The 22816-nt window shown below is 40.1% G+C and overlaps 1 protein-coding gene and 1 pseudogene across 2 annotated transcripts in view; both read left to right on the forward strand.

The window, feature by feature from the left end:
* The window catches only part of NR1H4 (nuclear receptor subfamily 1 group H member 4), a 46889-nt gene that overhangs the window by 2027 nt on the left and 22046 nt on the right, over window positions 1–22816 (forward strand). Inside the window, exons 2-3 of one of the 2 annotated variants that reach the window (XM_008144768.3) lie at window positions 5699–6064; window positions 20955–21107. In XM_008144768.3, the coding sequence (XP_008142990.2) occupies window positions 5699–6064; window positions 20955–21107 (519 nt within the window). The remainder of the gene's footprint in view (window positions 1–5698; window positions 6065–20954; window positions 21108–22816) is intronic. The other variant, XM_008144769.2, reaches the window with a different exon arrangement.
* Window positions 16415–17708, forward strand: LOC103288969 (mitochondrial import inner membrane translocase subunit TIM14-like; annotated as a pseudogene).

The raw sequence follows: 22816 nt of genomic DNA on the forward strand, positions 1-22816 counted from the left end.
CTCCTCCAGAAAAACTATTAAATGCTAGAGTTTCTCTACCCAGGAGAATTTTTCTTTCCTTTGCAGGATGTCTCAGACTCCCCTGAATCCATCCACATGATCCCATTGAAAAACTCTTCCCTCAACTCTCATGTTCTCATTCATGTAGAATTCCTGTAATAAGGAATTCAAATTTCCAACTTCTTGGTAGACTGACTCCAAGAAAATACTCACAAATTCTAAATTATATATATATATCCCTTTAAATTAAAGTGTTTCCCTTTATTTTATTTATTTATTTATTTATTTATTTATTTATTTAATATATTTTATTGATTTTTTTACAGAGAGGAAGAGAGAGAGGGATAGAGAGTTAGAAACATCGATGAGAGAGAAACATCCATCAGCTGCCTCTTGCACACTCCCTACTGGGTATGTGCCCGCAACCAAGGTACATGCCCTTGACCGGAATCAAACCTGGGACCCTTCAGTCCGCAGGCCGACGCTCTATCCACTGAGCCAAACCGGTTTTGTCAAAGTGTTTTCCTTTAAATTATATTAACGTAGAAATAAAATTTCCTTTTCAGGAAGCATGCTCTAAACTTGACTTACTGCCTCTGCCCCCTCATGTCTTATACTCTATCAGTTGTTTGTTTACTTGGTTTTATCCCAGTCTTTGACTTTCCCCTCACAGCACACACACACACACACACACACACACACACACACACACACACACACGATTTGCTGTGGCCTTTTCTGTTGTCTATCTGTCTTACTCATTGTTTTATCCTCAGAGCCTAGCACAGTGTTTAGCAAATAGTAAGTGTTCAATATACATACATAAGTGAAAAAGTATCCTATAATTTACTAGAGGCCCGGTGCATGAAATTCGTGCACGGGGGGATGTGTCCCTCAGCCCAGCCTGCACCCTCTCCAATCTGGGACCCCTCGAGGGATGTCTGACTCCCCGTTTAGGCCTGATCCTACCTAAACGGGCAGTCGTACATCCCTCTCACAATCTAGGACTGCTGGCTCCCAACTGCTTGCCTGCCTGCCTTCCTGATTGCCCCTAACCGCTTCTGCCTGCCAGCCTGATCACCCCCTAACCACTCCCCTGCCAGCCTGATTGATGCCTAACTGCTCCCCTGCCAGCCTATTTGCCCCTAACTGCCCTCCCCTGCAGGCCTGGTCACCCCTAACTGCCCTCCCCTGCAGGTCTGGTCCCCCCCAACTGCTCTCCCCGTGCAGGCCTGGTCCCCCCCAACTGCTCTCCCCTGAAGGCCTGGGTCCCTCCCAACTGCCCTCCCCTGCTGGCCTGATTGCCCACAACTGCCCTCCCTTGCAGGCCTGTTCCCTCCCAACTGCCCTCCCCTGCTGGCCATCTTGTGGCGGCCATCTTGTGGCGGCCATCTTGTGTCCACATGGGGGCAGGATCTTTGACCACATGGGGGCAGTCATCTTGTGTGTTGGAGTGATGGTTAATTTGCATATCACTCTTTTATTAGATAGGATGTCATCAAAACAGACTGATAAGTATGAACAATTACTAATGAACTATCATTAGAGTTGGGATTTTGCTAGGTTCCTTAGGAAACAGACATATCTTTTTATGGTACTCACCTTGTCAAAGCTTTTCCCAATGGCTGTGATTTATACTCAGAACTACCTTAGGAGATTGCAAGGCTGGGTGTTAATAGCTCCATTTTACAGAAGAAATTGAGACAAAAATGTTAGGCAGTACCTCAAGGTCTCACAGCAGCTCAAGGTCTCACAGGAGAAGTTGTTTTAGTGCCCCATTTTGAAATATGTTGGCTATGGTGGGTTTTTAAAAATTTTAAGTTGTCTGTATGTTTATTGTCTACTCTGTAAAGATTTGGTGGAGACACTGTGAAATACTAGAAGTAGGTTTTGCTTTGGGAATAGAGGCATTATTTATTAGTATTATGCACTGATCTCATATTCTTGCCTATTGTTTTCATGTAATAGAATTGATGTCTTTGTGAAAGCTTTCCATTTTAATTGAGATGATTCCAGAGATTGATATGATATTGATATGATGTTGTGATTTGTGTTGGGACTTCATTGTGTCTCTTGATTATTAAAAGATTTGTTTTGTTGGAATAATGCTCAGAGATTTGGAATTGTCATGTGAAGAGAAAAACTTGCATATTTTCTTGGACTCTGCAGAATCCTGACTCTGTCCTTAATTGATTGTTTGACCTCAGGCAAGTTGCTTAACCTTCCTGGAAGTGTAGGTAGAGAGAAACTGGGGCTTGGGGGTGGGGATGTAGAGTTGATTAGGGGTAAGATGGTTTGGAGGATAAAATCTAGATATGAGTGCAAGTGAAACTGTTTTTTTAATGTTAAGTTCTTTTCTAGCCTATTCACTCCAGAAATTTTAGTCATACTTAATTATTAAGTAGATCAGGATGTTATTCATATCTTTTCTTTTTTCTGTTCTAATTCCATATTTTTGTATTCTTCCATTTTGTGGTCATTAGACAAATGTTTTTGTCTGTCAGATATTCTGACTCAGTGCTGGTTTTATATGGTTGAGCTGAGCATAAAAGAGAGGAAATTGATATTTGCACCAATATTGTATACTCTTGTGCTCTGAAAATCCTTTCCTGGGTCAATGTAGACAGCATTCTTTTCAATAAGCATTAAATATACATATACTCCACTTTGCCATTGTCAAAAAGCCCTGAATTCTAATGCCCATAGACTGTTAGTCATATACTTGTAGATATTTTAGATGTAGAGAACTATTAGATTATCCAGCATGGAGTCTTCTCTTTACAGATGAGGAAACGTTGGCCCAGGCAGGGAAGGTAAGTATCATATAACTAGATTCAGAGCCAGGACTCCCAGGGACCTACCAGTAGAGTCAGGGAAAACTTCTAAGAGAAACTATACTTAAAGGGAAGTTTAGAGATAAGTGGATATTGGTGAGAGGAAGCTCTCAGAGGGGTGGCTATATTGAGGGAAGTGCCAGGCTCCAAAAGCAGCACATGGGCAAGTCCCTGAGTCTGGCATCAGCAAGGAACCTTCAAAGAACGGCTGGAAAAGAAAGAAAGGGGAGGATCACCCTGAGCCCTGCAGGCCTAGTTGTCGGTTATCTGCAGGCAGAAGCATTGGAGGACGAAAGAACTCAAAAGCAGAGAGAAGAAGAGAAAGGCTTTACATCATGTTCTAAAAAGCAGGGGTGAGGAACCTTTTTCTGCCAAGGGCCATTTGAATATTTGTAACGAATTATCAACTTAAAAATTAGCCTGCTATATTTGGTTGAACATTTAATTAACTCACCCCTTTTGCCTTGGCAGGGCCAGACCAAATGATTTGCGGGCCTTATACGGCCTGCAGGCCGGACGTTCCCCACCCCTGCTCTAAAGCATCACCCATCTGAAATTTTCCTAGAGAGAAATAGTTCAGCACATGGGCTTTGAGGTCTGACTCCCAAAGTTCAAAGCTCAGCTACTTAGGTGGGTAGGAGTAAAGTTGCCTAAATTCTCTACACCACAGGCTAATGGTTTGCGAGCGGGGTAATAATGTTACATTCCTCATAGGATTTTGTGAGAAGGAAGTGAGGATATACAAGTTGCCTGGCACTAGGAAGAACTCTCTGATAAAGTTTTCTAACAGCAATAGGAATAATCACAGTAGTAGCAACCATCTTTTGAGCATTGTGAAGAGCATTCTTCATGCATAGATGCAGAGTTCCACAATCCCTGATTGACGATTCCAAATTCCAAACACTCTAAAAAATGTCTCCCCCCCCCCCCCCCCCAAAGTGAGGGACAAACTTCTTTGGTGGCAAAACCTGACCTGAATCAACTGAGGGTATTTATGACCTTTATTTATTCTCTTAGTGTGAGCATATATACATTGCATTGTGGGAAATATTGCTGTTTGATTCTGGGTTCTGCCCCAGACCGTGCTGGGAGAAATAGCACTGCATTCTGTTCTAAAATTCAAAAACTCTGAATTTGAAGATACAGGTAACTCCAAGGGTTTCAGATGAGGAACTGTGGATCTGTATTAACTCAGTCTTCAGCAACCCTTGATATAGATACTTTCATCCCAAGCCTGCTGCTGTAAAAATTGAGGTTATCAATAGTTTAATTTTCTCCAAGTCTCATTGTTCACAGAAGTGGAGTAGGAATTTTGGTCTAGGGTTGCCTGACTGCTTTGAAGAATCAGACCTATTTGTATACTCGCCTATATCTTATTTATGTCCATAACATTTAAAAAAATGTTTTGTATAATTTAAACACTGCTATATTCTAAAGAGCCATAGTTTATGTTTCTAGCAAACAGAAGCATTTTCACAGCCTGATAGTTTTCTATTTCCTAGAGGTTTTATAGGTAAGGGGCTCATTTCATAATGGCAGTAGGAATAATTATGATTACTATTTTGATGGCAGCTATAATTTATCTAGCACTTTATGTGTGCACACATTTGCAACGTGCTTGCCTTTTGCAAGCATTACCTTGTTTAATCCTTATATCAACCAAGTGAGGTAGGTGTTTTACTCTGTTTTATAAGGACAAAACCAAGACTTAAAGATGTTAAGTAAACTGTCAGCATACACAGATAGTAAGTAGTAAAACAGAGCTAGGATTTGAACCCTGGTAAACTAATTTCCGGTACTGCATTCTTTTTTTAAAGCTTCTCCTTTGTTTTATAATTAAAGTAACACACATTTATGGAAAAATCACAAATAGTAAAAAGATTGTGCAATCTCCCACCTCAGAAAACAACCTAACAATCTCACTTCCCACAGTTGCCATCATCCAGTTCCTTATGCACTGTGCAAAAAATAGCCTCACATACACACAGTGTTTTTTAATACTCATAAATATACACAGTATACTATAGCTTAATTTTTTTCATAAAGCACCATATTATAGAAGCTTTTCCACATCTGCCCATACAGATCGAAATGATTGTTTCACATCTACAAAGTATTTCAGTGTAGGGACATAATATAATTTATTTAACCAGACTCCTATTGATGGATATTTAAATCATTTTAAATTTATGATGCTTGCAAATGTTGCTGCAAATGAACACTTCACACAAACATTTCATCATTCAGATTAAATCATATCTATAAGATGAATTTTCTAGCAGTGGATTGTTGTGCTAAAAGAGTATTTGAGTTTTAAATGCTGAAAAATATGGACAGATTGTCTTCCAAGAATTTTGCTTTCTCAAGAGTGTGTATTATCAAACCTTTAAAATCCTTGAATATTTAAGGATGAACACTGATTTCAGTTTCTATTTAAATTTAATTATTGGCAAGGAGGAGCACATTTTTATTTCTTTATAACACGCTTGTGTTTTTATTTCTAAAAACTGGCCATTTATGTCTTCTATCATTTGTCCATGGAATGTTAAATGTTTTGCTTGTTGAATGCTTTTTAAAAAAAACCATTCTTTTTTTGTTCCACGTTGAGTATTACTGGTTTGTATGAGCTCTTTACACATTATTTGTATGCTGTAGATATTTTTCTGAGCTAAATTTGTAATTTAGTCCTTTAATTCTCTATGTAGGGTTTTTTTATGTAAAAAAAAAAAGGTTCATTTTTATGTAGATAAATATTTCAGTTTTTTTCTTAGAGCCCACACTCCTAAACATGCTGTATGCTTAACTGCCTCTCTAATTTATAGAGTGATAATGTTAATTCCAGTTTTATTGTCGCTTTTGCTCAGGTGTACTAACAGAGCCAACAGCAGGTCCTCTGGGGCAGAATCTAGAAGTGGAATCATACTCACAATACAACAACATCCAGTTTCCTCAAGTTCAACCACAGATTTCCTCATCATCCTATTATTCCAGCCTGGGTTTCTACCCCCAGCAGCCTGAAGAGTGGTACTCTCCTGGAATATATGAACTCAAGCCACTGCCCACTGAGACCCTCTACCAGGGAGAGACTGAGGTCGCAGAGATTCCTGTGACAAAGAAGGCTCGAATGGGCACGTCAGCGGGGAGAATAAAAGGAGATGAGCTATGTGTTGTTTGTGGAGACAGAGCATCCGGATACCATTATAACGCACTGACCTGTGAGGGGTGCAAAGGTAAGCATCTTTTGGTTGGCCGTGTTCTCCTCGTTAAGGTTTTACTATATTGGTTGTATAATTCCCTCAAACCAGATTGTTCCCTTTTCCCAGATAACTTCCCATTTTCTCCTACCTCTTCCTATCTCCCCACCTGGGTTGGCATGTCATAGACCTCTAGGAAAAGCCTATTAAAATATGTAGCTTCGATGTGTCACCTTTTACCTGTTTACAACCTTACACATAGTTAAGAAATGTATGACTGTGGATTTTGTTTGGTTTTGCTGTTTTCTTTTAAAGAGAAATTTGAACTTACCTCTTTAAGAATTAAGAAAGAAGGAAGTAATAATAGCTTATTTCAACTAATATTTCATTTAGCAGGAAATATCTGTGAGATGCTGTGGGAGGTGGGATCAATGAAATTGCAATCCATTTAGAATGAATAAAATATGACACATGAAATATAAAAATGACACAATGTGTAGTCCTATGAGATTACGCTCCCAACAAGGACACAGGTAGTAAGTTTGTAAAATTTCAGAGGAAAGGACAGAGAGGTTAACCCATTTATCTTTGTATTTCTTCATTCAACAAATATTTATGGAATGCCTACCATGTGTTAGGCACTCTGCTAGCTTCTACGACATTGGAAGCTGAATAATAACTGCCCTTGAGCAGAATCTATTGAATGGTGTGCCAAACTCAGATGCCAATGATTGCCATAAAAACAAACAGTCACATAAAAGTGGCTCAAGGACGTTTCAAACCTTTGAAAGTTCAAATGACCAGATTGTGTAAAAAAACTACATTAGGCACTGTGCTGTCATTAGGTTTTTAAAACATAAAGTGGTGTTTATGCCCCACATTTAAAAATTAAAACAGATCTATACAGAAAATTTAAAACATCTCATTTATGGCCTTCAATATATCCTTATTCTTTTTGTGGAGAGTCAAGTTTGTATAAATGAAAAGAGAACTTGTAAATTCTTTGAAGGCATAGATTATGTCTTCAGCTCTGTTACTTCCCATAGCACCCAACACAGTGTCTGCTACACAGTAAGTGTGGAATGAATGTTATGTGAATGACCTATGAAAATCCATCATCACCATTGGTACTTAGTATATATAACTCTACTTTGTAAAAATATTTTCAAACTCTTTTATACTACTTAATTCTTTCAAACCTCCAAATGATAAGAATAAATATTACCCTTCAACCCCCATATTTGGTGACAATTTTTTTCTTGAGTAGGCAGAGTTTTGGAGATGGAAATCTGATTTTGTGACAGTTAAAAGAGAGTTGAAAATTGCTAAGAGAGTAGATCTTAAATGTTCTCGCCACAGAAAAGAACTGGCATTGATGCGCCTGGATGGAGGTGTTAGCTAAGGCTATGGTGGGCATCATTCTGCAATAAGTAAGTGCATCAGTCAACATGTACAGCTTAAACCTACATAATGTTATATGTTCATTATATCTCAAAAACACTGAAATTAAAAAGAGAGTTGGAGTAAAGTAGGAAGGAGTAGCTAGTTGTTTAGGAAAAATAAAATAGATTCAAAATGACCAGCATGAAAGCTGGATTTAAAGAAAAATATTTCTAGCCCCGCCAGCATAGCTCAGTAGTTTAGTGACCACCTATAAACCAGGAGGTCACAGTTTGATTCCTGGTCAGGGCACATGCCCAGGTTGCGGGCTTGATCCTCAGTAGGGTACCTGCAGTGGGCAGCTGATCAATGATTCTCTCTCATCATTGATGTTTCTATCTCTCGCTCCCTTTCCCTTCCTCTCTCTGAACTCAATAAAAATATATTTAAAAATAATTTAAAAATGTACACATAGGTTTGAGAAATCAATTGACCTGCAAAAATGAAAAAGAGCTTTGAAGTAGCTCTAGTCAAAAAGTGGCTGGATCTGTTACTATAGAGGGAAAATGAGGACCAAAGGATGAAGTATATAGGATAGCATATTTGGGCATAATTCAAAAAATACTTTTTTATAAAGGAGAGAAACATTCTTTTTAAAAATATCCTCACCTAAGGATATGCTTTTATTGATTTTGAGAGAGAGAGAGAGAGAGAGAGAGAGAAAGAAAGAAAGAAAGAAAGAAAGAAAGAAAGAAACAAAGAAAGAAACATCAATTGGTTGCCTCCTGTACACGCCCTGACCAGGGATCAAACCCGTAACCAAAGTATGTGCCCTGACTGGGAATTGAACTCCCAACCTTTTGGTGTATAGGACAATGCTCCAACCAACCTAGCCACCCAGCTCCATTCTTGAAGTGAGCTGTTTCTCATGTTGATTCAAATTGCTTTTTATTAAATTCCTCATGCTCTTTTTTAATACAAAAAGATTTTATACAACAAAAGAACAAAAAGTTTATAAAATTAAATACAAACAATAAAATCAATAAAGTAATAGATGGTTTATACTATGTGGTTTTGTTGCTCAAAATGTTACTAAAGCACAGGTTCTGCCCAGCTAGCGTGGCTCAGTGGTTGAGCATCGACCTATGAACCAGGGGGTCCCGGGTTCAATTCCAAGTCAGGGCACATACCTGGGTTGTGGGCTGGATCCCCAGTGTGGGGCGTGCAGGAGGCAGCCGATCAGTGATTCTCTCTCATCATTGATGTTTCTATCTCTCTCTCCCTTTCCCTTCCTGTCTGAAATCAATAAAAATAAGTATGTATATATTTTTAAAATAAAGCACAGGTTCTTTTGAGTGTGGTATGCCGATGCCACAGGTCATGTGAGGCTTCAGTTCCCCGCTGCTAGTCTTTGTTCAAACGACTGATTCATCCAAACTGTGGTTCATCTAGGGCTCGATCTGGCTACCCCTAAGCTGAGGACATCCCATGCATATTAAGTTTACCATTTCCACTTTCTCCTAGCTCTTGACAAACAAATCATGCCTCTTGCTGTTAATAAGATCCTGGACACAAACAAAAATGAGGGCATTTAGTTTGAATGGCAGTATAAGATGGTCATAGGGATGATCCAGAGAATGCTGTTATTAATTTTTAAAGACATTCAGAAAATAAAACTATAAAAATAAATTTATTATGTGCAAAGGACTTTAAAAAAAGTCTGGTACATAGCCCCAAATCAATAAATGCCTGTTGTTATTATGGTCTTAGATTCTATTAACATGAGTATACTGCCAGTGTGACTATTTTCTGCTTATCTTGATAAAGGTTGATGCCCAACCCATTGTCAGTTGTTTGGCAAGACTTATTCCGTTTGATATTGACTTATTTCCAAAAGCCTGTCCACCTTGTCTGTGTGGACCAGTGCTACTCAAAGTGTGGTCCCTGGTCCAGAAGTATCAGTTCAGTATCACTTGGGAAGTTGTGGGAAAGGCAAATTTGAGGACCCTGCCCCAGACCTACTGACTCAGAATTTCTGGGAATTCTGTGACTTAACAAGCCCTCCTTGCTAAAGTTTGAGAGCTACTGACGTCAATCATACCTAAAAGGCACCTGAGTTGACTCATCTGGCCAAGCAGCTTGGTTGTGCATTGCCATTGTGAAATTCTCAAAGGCGGGGATGCTGCTCTGCAGTCATCCAAAGGAAAATTCAATGGATAAAAATGTTGACTGGAAACACACAAAGTCTAACCAAGTCATAGTTCCTGCTTGGAAAAAAAGAAAAGAACATGCATTCTGAAAATCTGACTCCAAAGAAAAATCCCATAATAAACATGAACCTACAAATTTCAGTGCCAATGACATGCCAGTGCTACAGACGCTTTCTCGGGTCCTTACAGCAACTGTGGAAAGTAGGTATCGCTGTGCCTATTTAAAAGGTGAAGAATAAGCATATCGTTTCAAAAAGAAGCTGAGATTTGGAGGCCGGTGCTAATAGCTTATGTGATGTATTTACTATACTTCAGGAGTAAAAGCGCTAATACCTTATCTCCATTTTATAGCTGAAGAAAGTGAGGCACAGGAGGTTAATCAACTTAATCAAGGCTTCTCAATTAATGAGGGGCGGAGCTTCAAATCTACAGCTTATAGCTCTAATTCCAGAGCCTCTATTATTGACCACTGGGTTATGATGCATTTTATTGCTTGCCCACTAAGTGACCATTCTACTCTTTACGCTATTTATTCAAGGCTAATATTGACTAATTCAGTGGCCAAAGGAAGAAAATCAAGAGCTCACTTAGGTGTTAAGGTATTGGTATCACCCAAGCCAAGGACAAGAGTCTCTAAAGTCAGTAACCTGGGCTGGCTCACCTCTTTACAGGTGAAGGCTGTAGTGAAACCTGGTCCTCCTGAGAAGACTCAGGGTGTGGCAGGGTGAACAGTGTGGGACCAGTGTGCTGAGGACAAACCTAAGAAACACTGACTCTAAAGGCAGGCAAGGGAGGAGATGCCCATAAAGGATATGGAATAGAAGTCTACCTTCTATAGATAGAATAGGAAATGAATGGAATGGGATGGGATGGGATGGGATGGGATGGAATGGAATGGAATGGAATGGAATGGAATGGAATGGAATGGTATGGAATGGAATGGAATGGAATGGAATGGAAAGGAATGGAATGGAATGGAATGGAATGGAATGGAATGGAATGGAATGGAAAGGAAAGGAAAGGAAAGGAAAGGAAAGGAAAGGAAAGGAAAGGAAAGGAAAGGAATGGAAAGGAATGGAATGGAATGGAATGGAATGCTACAAGAGAAGTGCAGGGTCATAGGAGAGAAGGAAGGGGACTGAAAAGTGGTCAAAAGAGACCAATGCTTGGGGGAATTCGGGAAGAAAAAGTTGAATCTGTAAATAGATACAGTTTTAAGAGCAGAGAAAGGAGGCAGAGCTTTTTAATTGATTTTGATTTGAGACTTTGCCCCCCTGGTGGCAGCCAAAGGACCAGAGTGCAAATAAGGACATGATGTGGAGCCAGCCAGAGCCCATGGTCTACTCCAGGGGTGGGCCATTTCTTTCTGTAGGGACAGGTAGTAAATGTTGTAGGCTTTGCACCATAGTGGTCTTTTTTGCAATTATGCAACTCTGCAAACACAGCCATGCAAAAAAAAAAAAAAAGGGGGGGGGGGCATGGCTGTGGCTTTACTTAGCTGACAAAAACAGGCAGAAAAAATTTAAAAACACACATACAAGCACAGGGATTTGGCCCGTGGACCTAGCAGTGGTTTGCTGACCCCTTTTAGACCAATGAGCTCGAGGGCCAGTGTCAGAATGAACAGGAGGCTGTGCAGTAAGAGAGTACAGCACTCAGGACCTGTGCACAAGAAATGTAACCTCCTTTTGTATAATTGGATTTAATGCAATTTCAAGCCCTGGTGAAAACTTCATTTCATTCAATTCAGGATTATTCTAAACCCCACCTCCACCCCCTCCACCCCCCCCCCCAAAAAAAATCACTTTTCTGGGGTTTTGTCTAAGTTCCAGGATTATGTAGCTGTGTGGAGGGACTGGGCGCTGGGCGGGGAGAGTCTCGCTCTGGGCTGTTAACACATCTGGTTTCTGTTGGGGCTGTTCTAACTGGTCTTCAGTCACCCGTGGGAAAGCTCTCTAAGGCTCCATCCTGGGGTCCTAGACACACCCCTCCTTTCTGTCTGGCCCACCTGCTTCCCTGGAGTGGGTTCCTGATGCTGCCCCAGGGGTGTGCGGCAATGCCTGGATGCCCAGAGAACCCATGCAGCCACTCCACCTGCCTCTATGCTATGTTGGGTGCAGGGACCCCTGAGGGCCTCCCGATGCTCCCCAGGAAAGGACACAGATTTCCTTTGCCCTAGGATTCCCGAATGACGTGGAGTTTATATAATCTTTCCTCACACTCATCCCAGGACTCAGTCTGGGCACCGAGGGTGAGAGGAACAGTGCTTAGGGCCTTCTCAGATGCTCAAACATGTTTCAGCTCTTTTCCTCTTTGATTGTCTGCCTCTCCCAACTCGGGCAAGTTTAGTGTCTGGGATCTTGAAGCTTAGGTTTTGGCAACTGAAAGCCAAAGGTTAAGGCTCCTTTGTGCTTTGTATATGTTCTCTTGAGAAAACAAATGAAAATTGTCCTTGCTTAGTGAGTGGGGAGGAGATGCTCTGAACAGGGCAACACAGTGCCCCCTGCCAGGCGGCTTAAAGGCTGAGCCAACCTTGCCTTCCTACCCCACACCCCTTGAATATCTGCACTATGAGATGCAAAATGAATTTCACTCCAGGACTTCCCACCAAAGGCAGCATGGTCCGTGGGGTTTGGCATGCACGTATTGAATCTAGGCTCTGTACTTCTGGAGCCAGTAAGTAAGGTACTTCATATGTCAGTCAGTGTTCAGTGAAATAAAACAGGAACCCATGTTTTAAGGAGAAAGGAAATAATACAGGAGAAGTTGGAAGGGCAGAGAAGCACGTTCTATGCTGAGCTTCAGGACACTCAGAGCCACACCGTGGAAGGGCAGTTGTTCAAGAAGACGGGGAATTAGGAAGCTGGCACAGAATTAATGCCCAGGGGATCAGGATGCTGCCTTCACCACAATTACTGGCTCCAGAGTCATGGCTTGCCTGCTAAATCTGTACATACAACCAGTGTCTTGCCTCTCAACACCCTAGAAGCCAGCAACTGGAAGCCGGGGTGCTGACACAGCAAAACTTCACCCTCCTGCATGCCCCAAAAGGGCACCTGTTTGGCAGAAGGTAAATCATATCCGCATGTTAGCTGCAAGGGAGTCTGGGAGAAATTGGGTTCCTTGGTGCACTCCCAAATAGAAGGAGATGATAGATATCCAGCTAGCCAATCCTTAATTTGCAAAATATTTAACTTCTCTGAGTCTCCAATCTGCAAAACAGGGATCATATCTATTTCACAGGGTCATTTTGAGGATTAGGTTAAGTTTTTATATGTGAGATCCTGGCCACTCTCTGCCTTAGGACTTCACTGTAGATGTGTCAGACCTGTGACACACACACACACACACACACACACACACACACGAGAAAAAATTTTAAAACTTCAAAAGAAAACAAAGTTCATGTTTAAACTTCCTGACTTCACTGGTCTCTATATCTGTTTCTATTAGAAATATTTTAATTTTTCCAAGTATTTTATTTCTTGTAGACGTTTATGGCATTGAGAGAAATTTTGATTTTTTTTAAAGTAACTGCAGAACATAAGCATATTGCACAGTGACAATGACTGCCATTTGCTCAGCAATAGATTAAATCTAGAGCTTTCTTTCCCCTTCAGTTATCAGTCATATATGCTAATGTCTGAATGAATTTTGCTTCAAACTTCAAACCTCAGCTAACAAAACCGATCTGCAGCTGACTGGCAGTTTCAAATGGTCGCATTTTCAAATAGGTCGCTGTCAGTCACATTCTTCTCACAGAGAGAAGGGAGAATTCGTAAAAGGCATTGTGTGAGCAAATGGGTGACCTGTTGTCCTTTTGAACACTTTTAATAGGAGATAGTGAACCAGCATTAGACTTAGTTCTAAAGGTTTAGAAAAGATTCCAGAATTGTTGAAACCATTGTAGTGGGTAGAATAGATGTAGAGTGTTTTCAGTAGTTCTTTTGTTTATGGGTCAGGGCTGAAGTGCCTTGCCTCACATTTTATATGATTCTATAAAATTTAATATTAGCAATGGTCCTAATGATCTCTATAGATCAAACGATCTAAGAGTGTGATGCAAGGGGTGGTCTTTAAACTGTTTCACTGTATTGGAAGCCTTTTGTCATGTGTTATAAAAATCACAAAAAAAGTGGGATTCTGAAAGCAGTCAGCCTAGATTCCAACCCAGCTCATTTTTCTCCCAGCTGTTCCAAGTTACTTAACATCTCTGGGCTTCAGATTCCTCACATGCAAAATGAGGATGATAATAAAGAGGACAAGAATGAGAGTGAGATGATGATGGCAGTAGCAACAGTGGTGGTAATGGAGGAGGAGGAGGAGGAGGAGGAGGAGGAGGAGGAGGAGGAGGAGGAGGAGGTAAAGGAGGAGGGGAAGGAGGAATTAGGGGAAAGAAAGGTAGATAACATATCAAGTGATTATTATGTGCAGGCTTTATCTGGGGCCTTTAGATGTACTAACTCATTTAATCTTCAGGACAACTCTTTGAGATAGGTATCTAGGGGTTGTCAGGGGTATCTTTGGTTTCCTAGAGTATGAGGTTAGATTACTGATTTTAGATCTTTCTCTGTTTTTTTTTTTATAGTATAACTTAATGTGTGTAAAGCAATTGACATGGTACTTGCCAACAGTAAACCCTCAATAAATGTCTGCTAATACTATTATTATTGGGTTCTTATAAAAAATAGATATTGTTTTTAAAACATCTATCTCTATATCTGGCACAATTGAGTGCTCAGTGAGCATTGGCTATTATCTTATTGATTAAATATTATCTTATCATTGTTATTTTTTGTTTATCCAGTCTCCCTAATTAGGAGCATATACTATCTTCAAAACTATGTCTCTTTCTAGAAACTAATTAAGCCCCCAACTCCTGAGAGTTTGTCTAGCTGGGAATCTAAATGGCTCTTAAAAATCATGCAAAGCCAAGCTCATGCAGAGCATCATTACCTCTCCCCTCATCCTCCCAAGCAGGGGTGAGGGTATCAGTGGATTTTCTTTGAGAAGGACAACTAGGTAGCATGAGGGCAGGTATGGGGAGGAAATGTTTTACTTTATATCCTTTCGTATCTGTTGATTTTTGAACCGCAGAAAAGAATGAAGTCTTCAAAAAATGGTAAGATAATTTTAATAGAGACAAGCGATATAAAGAATGCAAAAAAGACAATGGGAAAGAGATGAGTGGACCTCATGAAGGATACTGCTATAGATAAAATGGTGACACTTGAGCTGAAATAAAGGATGTGAGAGTTCTGTCTTTATTATTATTATTATTATCATTATTATTATTTACAGCTAATGACAATGCCTTTTATTCTGAGCTTGAATGGAAGATGATTTATTTCTTGGTCATCGAAAATCATTAGGCCAAATAATCAAACCAACCTTTTAAAAAATTGTAAAAAATTTATTATGTTCATTTACAGTGCTAAAATGAAGTAGATTGCATTTCTTTCCCAGTTCTGTGGTTGAGCTGATGAATAAATTGAGCTTTTAAAAAAGTCTTATAGGAAATATTTAAAAAACCATTATCCTGTAGCTAATGTCGGTCAACTTATCAATAGGGTACTTCCCAATGGCTTAGGCTTTGAGCCTGTCCTTTCTATTAATAGGTGAGGGCAAAAGAAGAACAGACTCAGAGCTGCCTGCAGGGCAAACTCCCACAGAGCAATTCCTAAATGACTGGAGAAAGAAGAGTGATCTCATTCATTGAGGAGCCTCTGAGATTCCCTGCTCAGCTCTCTGAAGATGCTGTTTGGGTTTAGCAACCTGCTTTTAGTGATCAGGATGGAGGACAAGATGTGCTGTTGGATAGCATGTTCTGGCCCTTGTCTTCTGGGCAAGGGGGACTTCTCATTCCTCCTGGCCATTGCCCACCTCCTCTGGCTTCTAGTCATTGCTTGAGACTGCATGCAAATACTACTGCTACCCACGGTGTAGCACAGGAGTTGGCTGACTTTTACTGTAAGGGGCCCGTATTCTAAGTTTTGTGAATATTAGGTCTCTGTCTCAACTGTTTGACTCTACTGTTATAAAGCAGACATCATGTAAATGAATGGGCTTGGCTGTGATCTAATATACTTTATTTGTAGATACTGAAATGTGAATGTCATATAACTTTTAAATATCACAAAATAGTCTTAAATTTTTTTTCAACCATTAAAAAAATGTAATAGCCATTCCTGGGTTGTGGGCTATACAAAAATAGGTGTGTGTGTGTTTTTTGGGGGGTGGGGACTTGGAGAATTTGCCCTGCATAATTAGCCAACCCCTGGCTTAGCACAGTTCTCCCGAAGAATGCCTTAGGGCTGTCTGAATCTCCTTGTATCTGAACTTGCATCTACCTCATTGCTCCTACACCTGCATTTTTATGCACCTGTTGTGGGCCATGTTTCTTCAGAAATTTACTGTTTTCGATCTTGCAGAGATTCACCAACATTTTTGATACATTGATGGAGCTTCATTCACACTCTTTTCTAAACTATGCTGTTTTAATGAACTTTTGTCTCATTTCGTGGCATATATATGTTTTCATGGTTCATTTTGGCAGAAGGGATTATAGGAGCTTGATAAATGTCCTTTGAGTATTAAGTTGTGTATAAACTTATCTAGTTATGCATGATATCAGGCAACTTACAAAAATAATTCAAAGTCAGTCCTTTTTAAAGCCATTTAATTAAAAAATCAATAGAAATTGTAGTTGGCAAAACTAAGTGTTGGAGGGAGCCCTTGCTTCCTGGTAGCGGCGGGGAGCTGGTGGCCGCGGCCTTAGGGGAGCCGAGCCAGAGCCATGGCCAGAACAGTGGTAGCGGTTGGACTGACCATTGCTGCTGCAGGATGTGCAGGCCGTTACGTTTTACAAACCATGAAGCATATGGAGCCTCAAGTAAAAGAAGTTTTTCTAAGTCTACCAAAATCTGCCTTCAGTGGTGGCTATTACAGAAGTGGGTTTGAACCCAAATGACAAAACAAGAAGCAGCATTAATATTAGGTGTAATCCCTACTGCCAATAAAGGAAAAATAAGAGATGCTCACTGATCAATTATGCTGTTAAATCACCCAGACAAGGGAGGGTCTCCTTATATAGCAGCCAAAATCAATGAAGCTAAAGATTTACTAGACCAGTGGTCGGCAAACTCATTAGTCAACAGAGCCAAATATCAACAGTACAACGATTGAAATTTCTTTTGAGAGCCAAGTTTTTTAAACTTAAACTTCTTTTAACGCCACTTCTTCAAAATAGACTTGCCCAGGCCGTGGTATTTTGTGGAAGAGCCACACTCAAGGGGTTGTCAGGGGTGAGCCGCATGTGGCTCGCAAGCTGCAGTTTGCCCACCACAGTACTAGACGGTCAAGCTAAAAAATGAAGTAAATGTATGGTGAATTTTAAGTTGTTAGTCACGTATATGAAAACAGCTTTTTATAATAAAATGTCCTGATTTAGCACAAACTAAGTCAAAGCCTTGGTATAAGTTTATTATTTAAATTTGAAGATTCTAAATCAGATTATAGAATATTTGGAAATTAATGCTCAATAATTATGGATACATACCATTTGAATAGAAATATTGTTCCATCATTACTCATTTAGTAAATAATTTGGTATTTACTTCAAGGCAAAGTGAACATGAAAGTCTGTTCTCAAGGAACCCCAATCTGATGAGACCCATACACTAGTAATTAAAATGCAGTGTGATACATATTATGATGGAATTAGTACAGGTTATTATAGTAGTTAGGAGGAAAGACTGTCAAGGTTCAGTTGCTTAAGACTGGGAATTTAAAAGTGAGTTTAGCCACAACTCTGACCTAAAAAAATTGATGTCATGTATATCACGGGCAGAATTCAGATTTCATACATTAAAAACTGGATGAAACAACAACTAAGTGTTGGAAAAGTCGGGTAGACATTTTTTGGTGTGTGTGGCTCTCTGAGACATTAAGGAAAGAAAAAACCCTGAAAGTTAATGACTAGCGGTGCTATCAGTGGGGAGCTCTCTGTGTTCCCACATGTTGCCAGTGGAAGTGGGGTTACTGCAACGTCACGAGAAAAGGAATTTTCTGAGATTCGCACGGGAGAATGAAAGATATTTATTTGCGTGGGATTAGACTCCTGTGTTTCCAAGGTGCCATTTCCCTCCGTCCCGCCAAGGAAAACGTCCCATTTTGCTTTCAGCAGAGCTAGGATTAAAGCCATTGCCCAGAGTTTCTGCCCCATGTCTGCACAGTACAACCCAGCATCAGGCTAGCTTAGTTTTGTTCCCAGTTGCAGTCCATCAGTCCATTGCATGTGGGGTCTGCATGGCCATGGGCGAATGCAAGGAAGCAGGAGCAATGCCAGAGGAACAAGAGAGCCACAAGAGAGGATTTGTCTGGCTGGGGATTATGAATTCCCAAATTTTCGTGGAATTTCAGTAGCCCCACCCCCTCCAGCCAATTATCTTTGTTGCCAGGTTAGACTGACAGCAACTTCCATATGCCACCCCTACTTGACTGAACATGAGTCCATCTCCCCTTTGTTGGACCCTTTCCCCAGTGATTTGCTGGGAATGGACTGGTGGTCCCCTGGGGTATCAACAGGAATGAAATAATTATAATTTTCATTAACTGTATGTCTAAAGTTTGAGGAGTTTCTCTTTCAGAAACAACAGTCTGAAAATAACTTTTGCCAGATGATCAGGAGTTTATTATCAAGTTTTTAAAATTTCAGAAAGAAGCTCAAGGAGAAAAGCTGAGGTCCTAAAGATTAAGAAAAGTGTGTGATGGAAACCAAAGCTTATTTTTTTTAAGTATCGGCAGCCCTCTCTCCAGTTTGTACCTTTTTTAATCTTCCTAACAGCGAGATAGAGATGGAAAAGACAGCTAGGGTGCCAGAGGGAGAATAGGATGTTTCTGAAGAAGTTTTGGAGAAAGGGAAGAAACTGTGGAGCACTTAACGTGCTGTGTGGGATTGGGGGAGATTAATGTCTAAAGACAATTTTTAAGAATGTAAATTCCTTACTTGAAAGGCAGCAGAATGTAGTGCAGTGATGGCGAACCTATGACACGCGTGTCAGCACTGACACACGTAGCCATTTCTGATGACACGCGGCCGCATGCCGAGGATGAAACATTTGCTGCTCCTGAGGATGAAACATTTGCGACTAGAGTCTTGGAGTTAGTTTTTTCCTCAAAGTGACACACTACCCGAGTTATGCTCAGTTTTTTGGTGAAGTTTGACACACCAAGCTCAAAAGGTTGCCCATCACTGATGTAGTGGTTAAGAGCACAGTTTGAAACCTACCTTATTGGGAGTCAGATCTGAGCTCTACCATTTACTATCTGTAGGGTCTTGATCGAATTACTTCATCTCCATATAACTTAGGCTCCTTATCTGTAAGAGGGAAATAATAATAGACTCTATATCATAGGATTGTTATGAATATTATATGCATCAGCATTTGCAAAGTGTTTAGAACAGTGTCTGAAACAAAATTAATACTATGTAAGTGAATGGGGGGTGGAGGGGACTTTTTACCCTCCGTTGTGCTGAGACAGATCTAAAGGCTAACTCTGTTTGGGCCATAAAGCTCACTAGTTGCTCGGCTTTGTGTTTGTTGCTGTTTCCAAAAACATGGAGACCCTTAAAGTTTTAAACAACCATAGTTTCCAAGTAATGGGTAGCCTACTGTCAGTTACTGAAGTCTGGCTTGTGTGTGTGTGTTTGTGTGCCCACGTGTGTGCACATGCACACGTATGTGTATGAGTTGAGAGTATGGTGTGGTATGTGGGTTCCATGCGTATAAAGAAGCAGAAAAGCAGAATGTGCAATACTCTGCATATTTGAGGGCTCCATTTTACCATCCTAAAGCTGTCTTCCTGCCAGCGCCATCGTGCAATACCAGCCCTGTCTACTCATCTTTTGTTACCAGGGGGCCTCTGTTCCTCAGTGAATTTCCTTTCCATTCATTTTCAAATGACTTCTCTGATATGGGCATTGTTGAATATGCACAAGATAGAATCAGAGATATGTGTATGGATAGATTTGCATAAGTATAAGTATAGTATATGCACTTTTATTTAAGTGATATAGTGATAATATAATATTGCCACCTCAGAGTGAAAGCTAATCAATTCAGCTATTGAGATGATAATGATTTTCTGAGTTAATATCAGAGTAAAAAACCTGCAGATTTTTCCTAGCCACCGTTCCTTTGACTCTTGGAGTAAGGAGTCTTATTTCTGTTAACTATTGAGCTATCAGTATCTGACTGTATTAAATGGAATTATTCTTGGCAGGAGCTGAAGATTAATAGAAAGATTGACTCAGGTGGGCTAAGGTTGTCATTGAGCTCAATGATCTGGCATCAGGAAAATAATTTTTTTTTTGCCTGTAGTCTCTTTTAAAATGCACACTTTGGTATTTGCACTCCCAGTATCAACTTTGATCTGAAGCACAGACTTTTTTTTTTATACTCTCCGTGGTTGAATTTGACATTTAGGAAAATGGTAACATCTTTTCTACTGCAAGTTTTGCCAACTGACAAATTCACAAGCAAGTCTAGTACTCCTTTAGCCTTGACATCTCTCACTTTTCCTTCAGCCTCTGGTTCATACTGAGTTAGTTACCAAGGTATGATTGTTCCTCTATTGCCTCCTCCCTGTTCTCACTGCCTCCCACATCAAGTCCAGGCCTGATCACCTCTTGGCTGGTCACAGTCTCCTGTCTCGAGTCTCCCTGTTCCACCTTTCTTACCAATATGCACATTAGGTCAAACCCAAAACCCTGTAATGGTTTCTCTTTCTCCACAATAAAGACTCAACCTCAAGACTTAGCTCAACACTCACTTCTGAGTCTGACTTCTTCCTCCAGAACCAACCATTCCCCCTGCCTCCTCTGCCCCAGCACAGCCCAGGAAGGCTTAATTTTACTTGTTTGATTCTTTGCATGGCCTTGCCCTCAGTCAGCCTGTAGACGCTAAGAGGGCAGGGATGACTTACCTACCTTGGTACCACTAGCACCTAGAATAAGTACACCGGCCCATAATTGACCCCCAATGAAGATATAATGAACATAATTTATCTTAAAAAATGAACTGAGGGTTTTTTTTTTCTTAGAAAGGCTATCATGGAAACATGTCTTTATTTTTTGAGAGATGAATTAAAAACAGCAGCTTTCTGGGTGATTCATTGCAGTTGAAAGCACTTTGTCAACAGTGCACGCAAGGATTACCTGGCGGCTGCTGCTCTCCAGGGGTCCAGGAGAAGATTCTTGGGCATCTCAGTCCTAATGTGTTTTTCTGAGTAGACGGTGTTAGGAGTCTTTTCACTCCTTTCTGTTTCTGCCACAGGTTTCTTCAGGAGAAGCATCACCAAAAATGCCGTGTACAAGTGTAAAAACGGAGGCAACTGTGTGATGGACATGTACATGCGAAGGAAGTGCCAGGAGTGTCGACTAAGGAAATGCAAAGAGATGGGAATGTTGGCTGAATGTATGTATAGAGGTATTCGCATCAAGCAATTAAATTCCACTAAATATCTCTTAAGAAGGCAGATGCCAGGTAACTCGTCTAATTAGAATGGCACTTCACGCATTGAAGAAGGGACTTACTAAGCCATCTAAGTTCTTGAAAAGGATCATGAACCACTGAATTGTCCAAACTGTCAGCTAAAGAGCATTCTCTTCACCTGAAAAAAAAACAGCTGTGTCTTGTTGTTCATTGTTGCAGTGAGACATGGAGCAAAGTGGCAATATTGTAATAAATTACAAAGAATGACAGTCTAAAAGTTTCCTCCAAATTCAATTTAATATCTTTTTAATTTTTTGTTTAGCATAAAAATTCACAGTTGTGGGGAAAATTAAGAATAAGGTATAACTGCCACTGAATTGTCACAATAGAGTTTTAAATCAAGTCATTTTATTAAGAATCCTTTTTTTTTTTTTTTTTTTTGGTTGCAGCTCTGAACCAATTTGTATAGATTTACACAGGAAATTAACTCCCCCAAGTTTTAATATCATTTGGTCCTTCAATCTGATAAGAAAAAAGACAGTGTATTAACTCCTGGCTTTGTGAGAAACCGTAATCTTCATCAACATTTGGAATGCATGCTAGGCTATAACATATTCATTTTTCATTCTGCAAATTCTACAGACCACTCAGATTCTGAGATAGGTCCTGTTCCCCTCCAAACACAAGGAGACAAACAGATGTCACCAAGGGGATGATCACAGTCAGGGAGGGAATGCCACACGAAAGAAAAGCCTTTGGAAGGCGATTCCAGTGCTATTATTCCCAAACCATACAGGCAACTGGGATGGACCCAGACAAATAATGCACGCAGGAGGCGGAAAATAGGTCAGTGTAAACAATCCCAGGCCGGGAGGATGAAAGTTTTATGGTGGCCGATCACAATCTCCTCTCAGCATGTATGAAACGGGAGACTGCAGGAGGGGCTGCTGCTGGAACCCAATCCTGCCATGGAAACATTTGCTTCGACACCAGGCGGCTCATGTGGCTCATCACTTAAACATGACCTTGTCCCAACTGGAGCTCTGGGGACATTTTTCATGACGCCACCTATAATAGAAGAGTCTATAATATTATTTATGCACATGGACTTGACCAGTAACAGGTGCAAAGCTTTCATACGATCCTATAAACCGAATTCCCTGGACAAAGAAATTCCTGGGATTTTGTTTCCTTCTCATTGAGAGAATGAGGAAGTTAAATAGGAATGTGGAAGATAAGTCTACGTTATTTTTTATAGCTCTGTTTAGTATAAATTAATGATGATAGTATATGATTATTCAAAAGAAAATTTCTAGGTCCCCTGGAGTTATTTTCATCTTTAACTATGTTCTCAATCATTTATACAGTTCTGAAAATGAACAGGATTGGAATTTTTTTCCTAAAGGATCTTGGCATTTGTTTGATTCAACATGTTTACTTATGTGCTTAATGTGAAATTGAATACATGTCTTATGGTGCAGTTATACTATTAATATTATGTCTTGAAACAATAACTTTCAAAGTTCCCTAGGACAGGAATAGGGAGTGTCATTCTTCATTGTATTGATCAAATACCTTGCATTTGTACAATACATTGCATTACATCCTTTATATAAAGCTAATTTTTAAAAAATGATATAACATTTAATATACACAAAACAATGCAAGGTAGATATTATTTCTATTTTACAAATAAAGAAGCT

The sequence above is a fragment of the Eptesicus fuscus genome, chromosome 7, assembly GCF_027574615.1.
Source record: "Eptesicus fuscus isolate TK198812 chromosome 7, DD_ASM_mEF_20220401, whole genome shotgun sequence".
In the NCBI taxonomy this organism is placed as follows: Eukaryota; Metazoa; Chordata; class Mammalia; order Chiroptera; family Vespertilionidae; genus Eptesicus; species Eptesicus fuscus.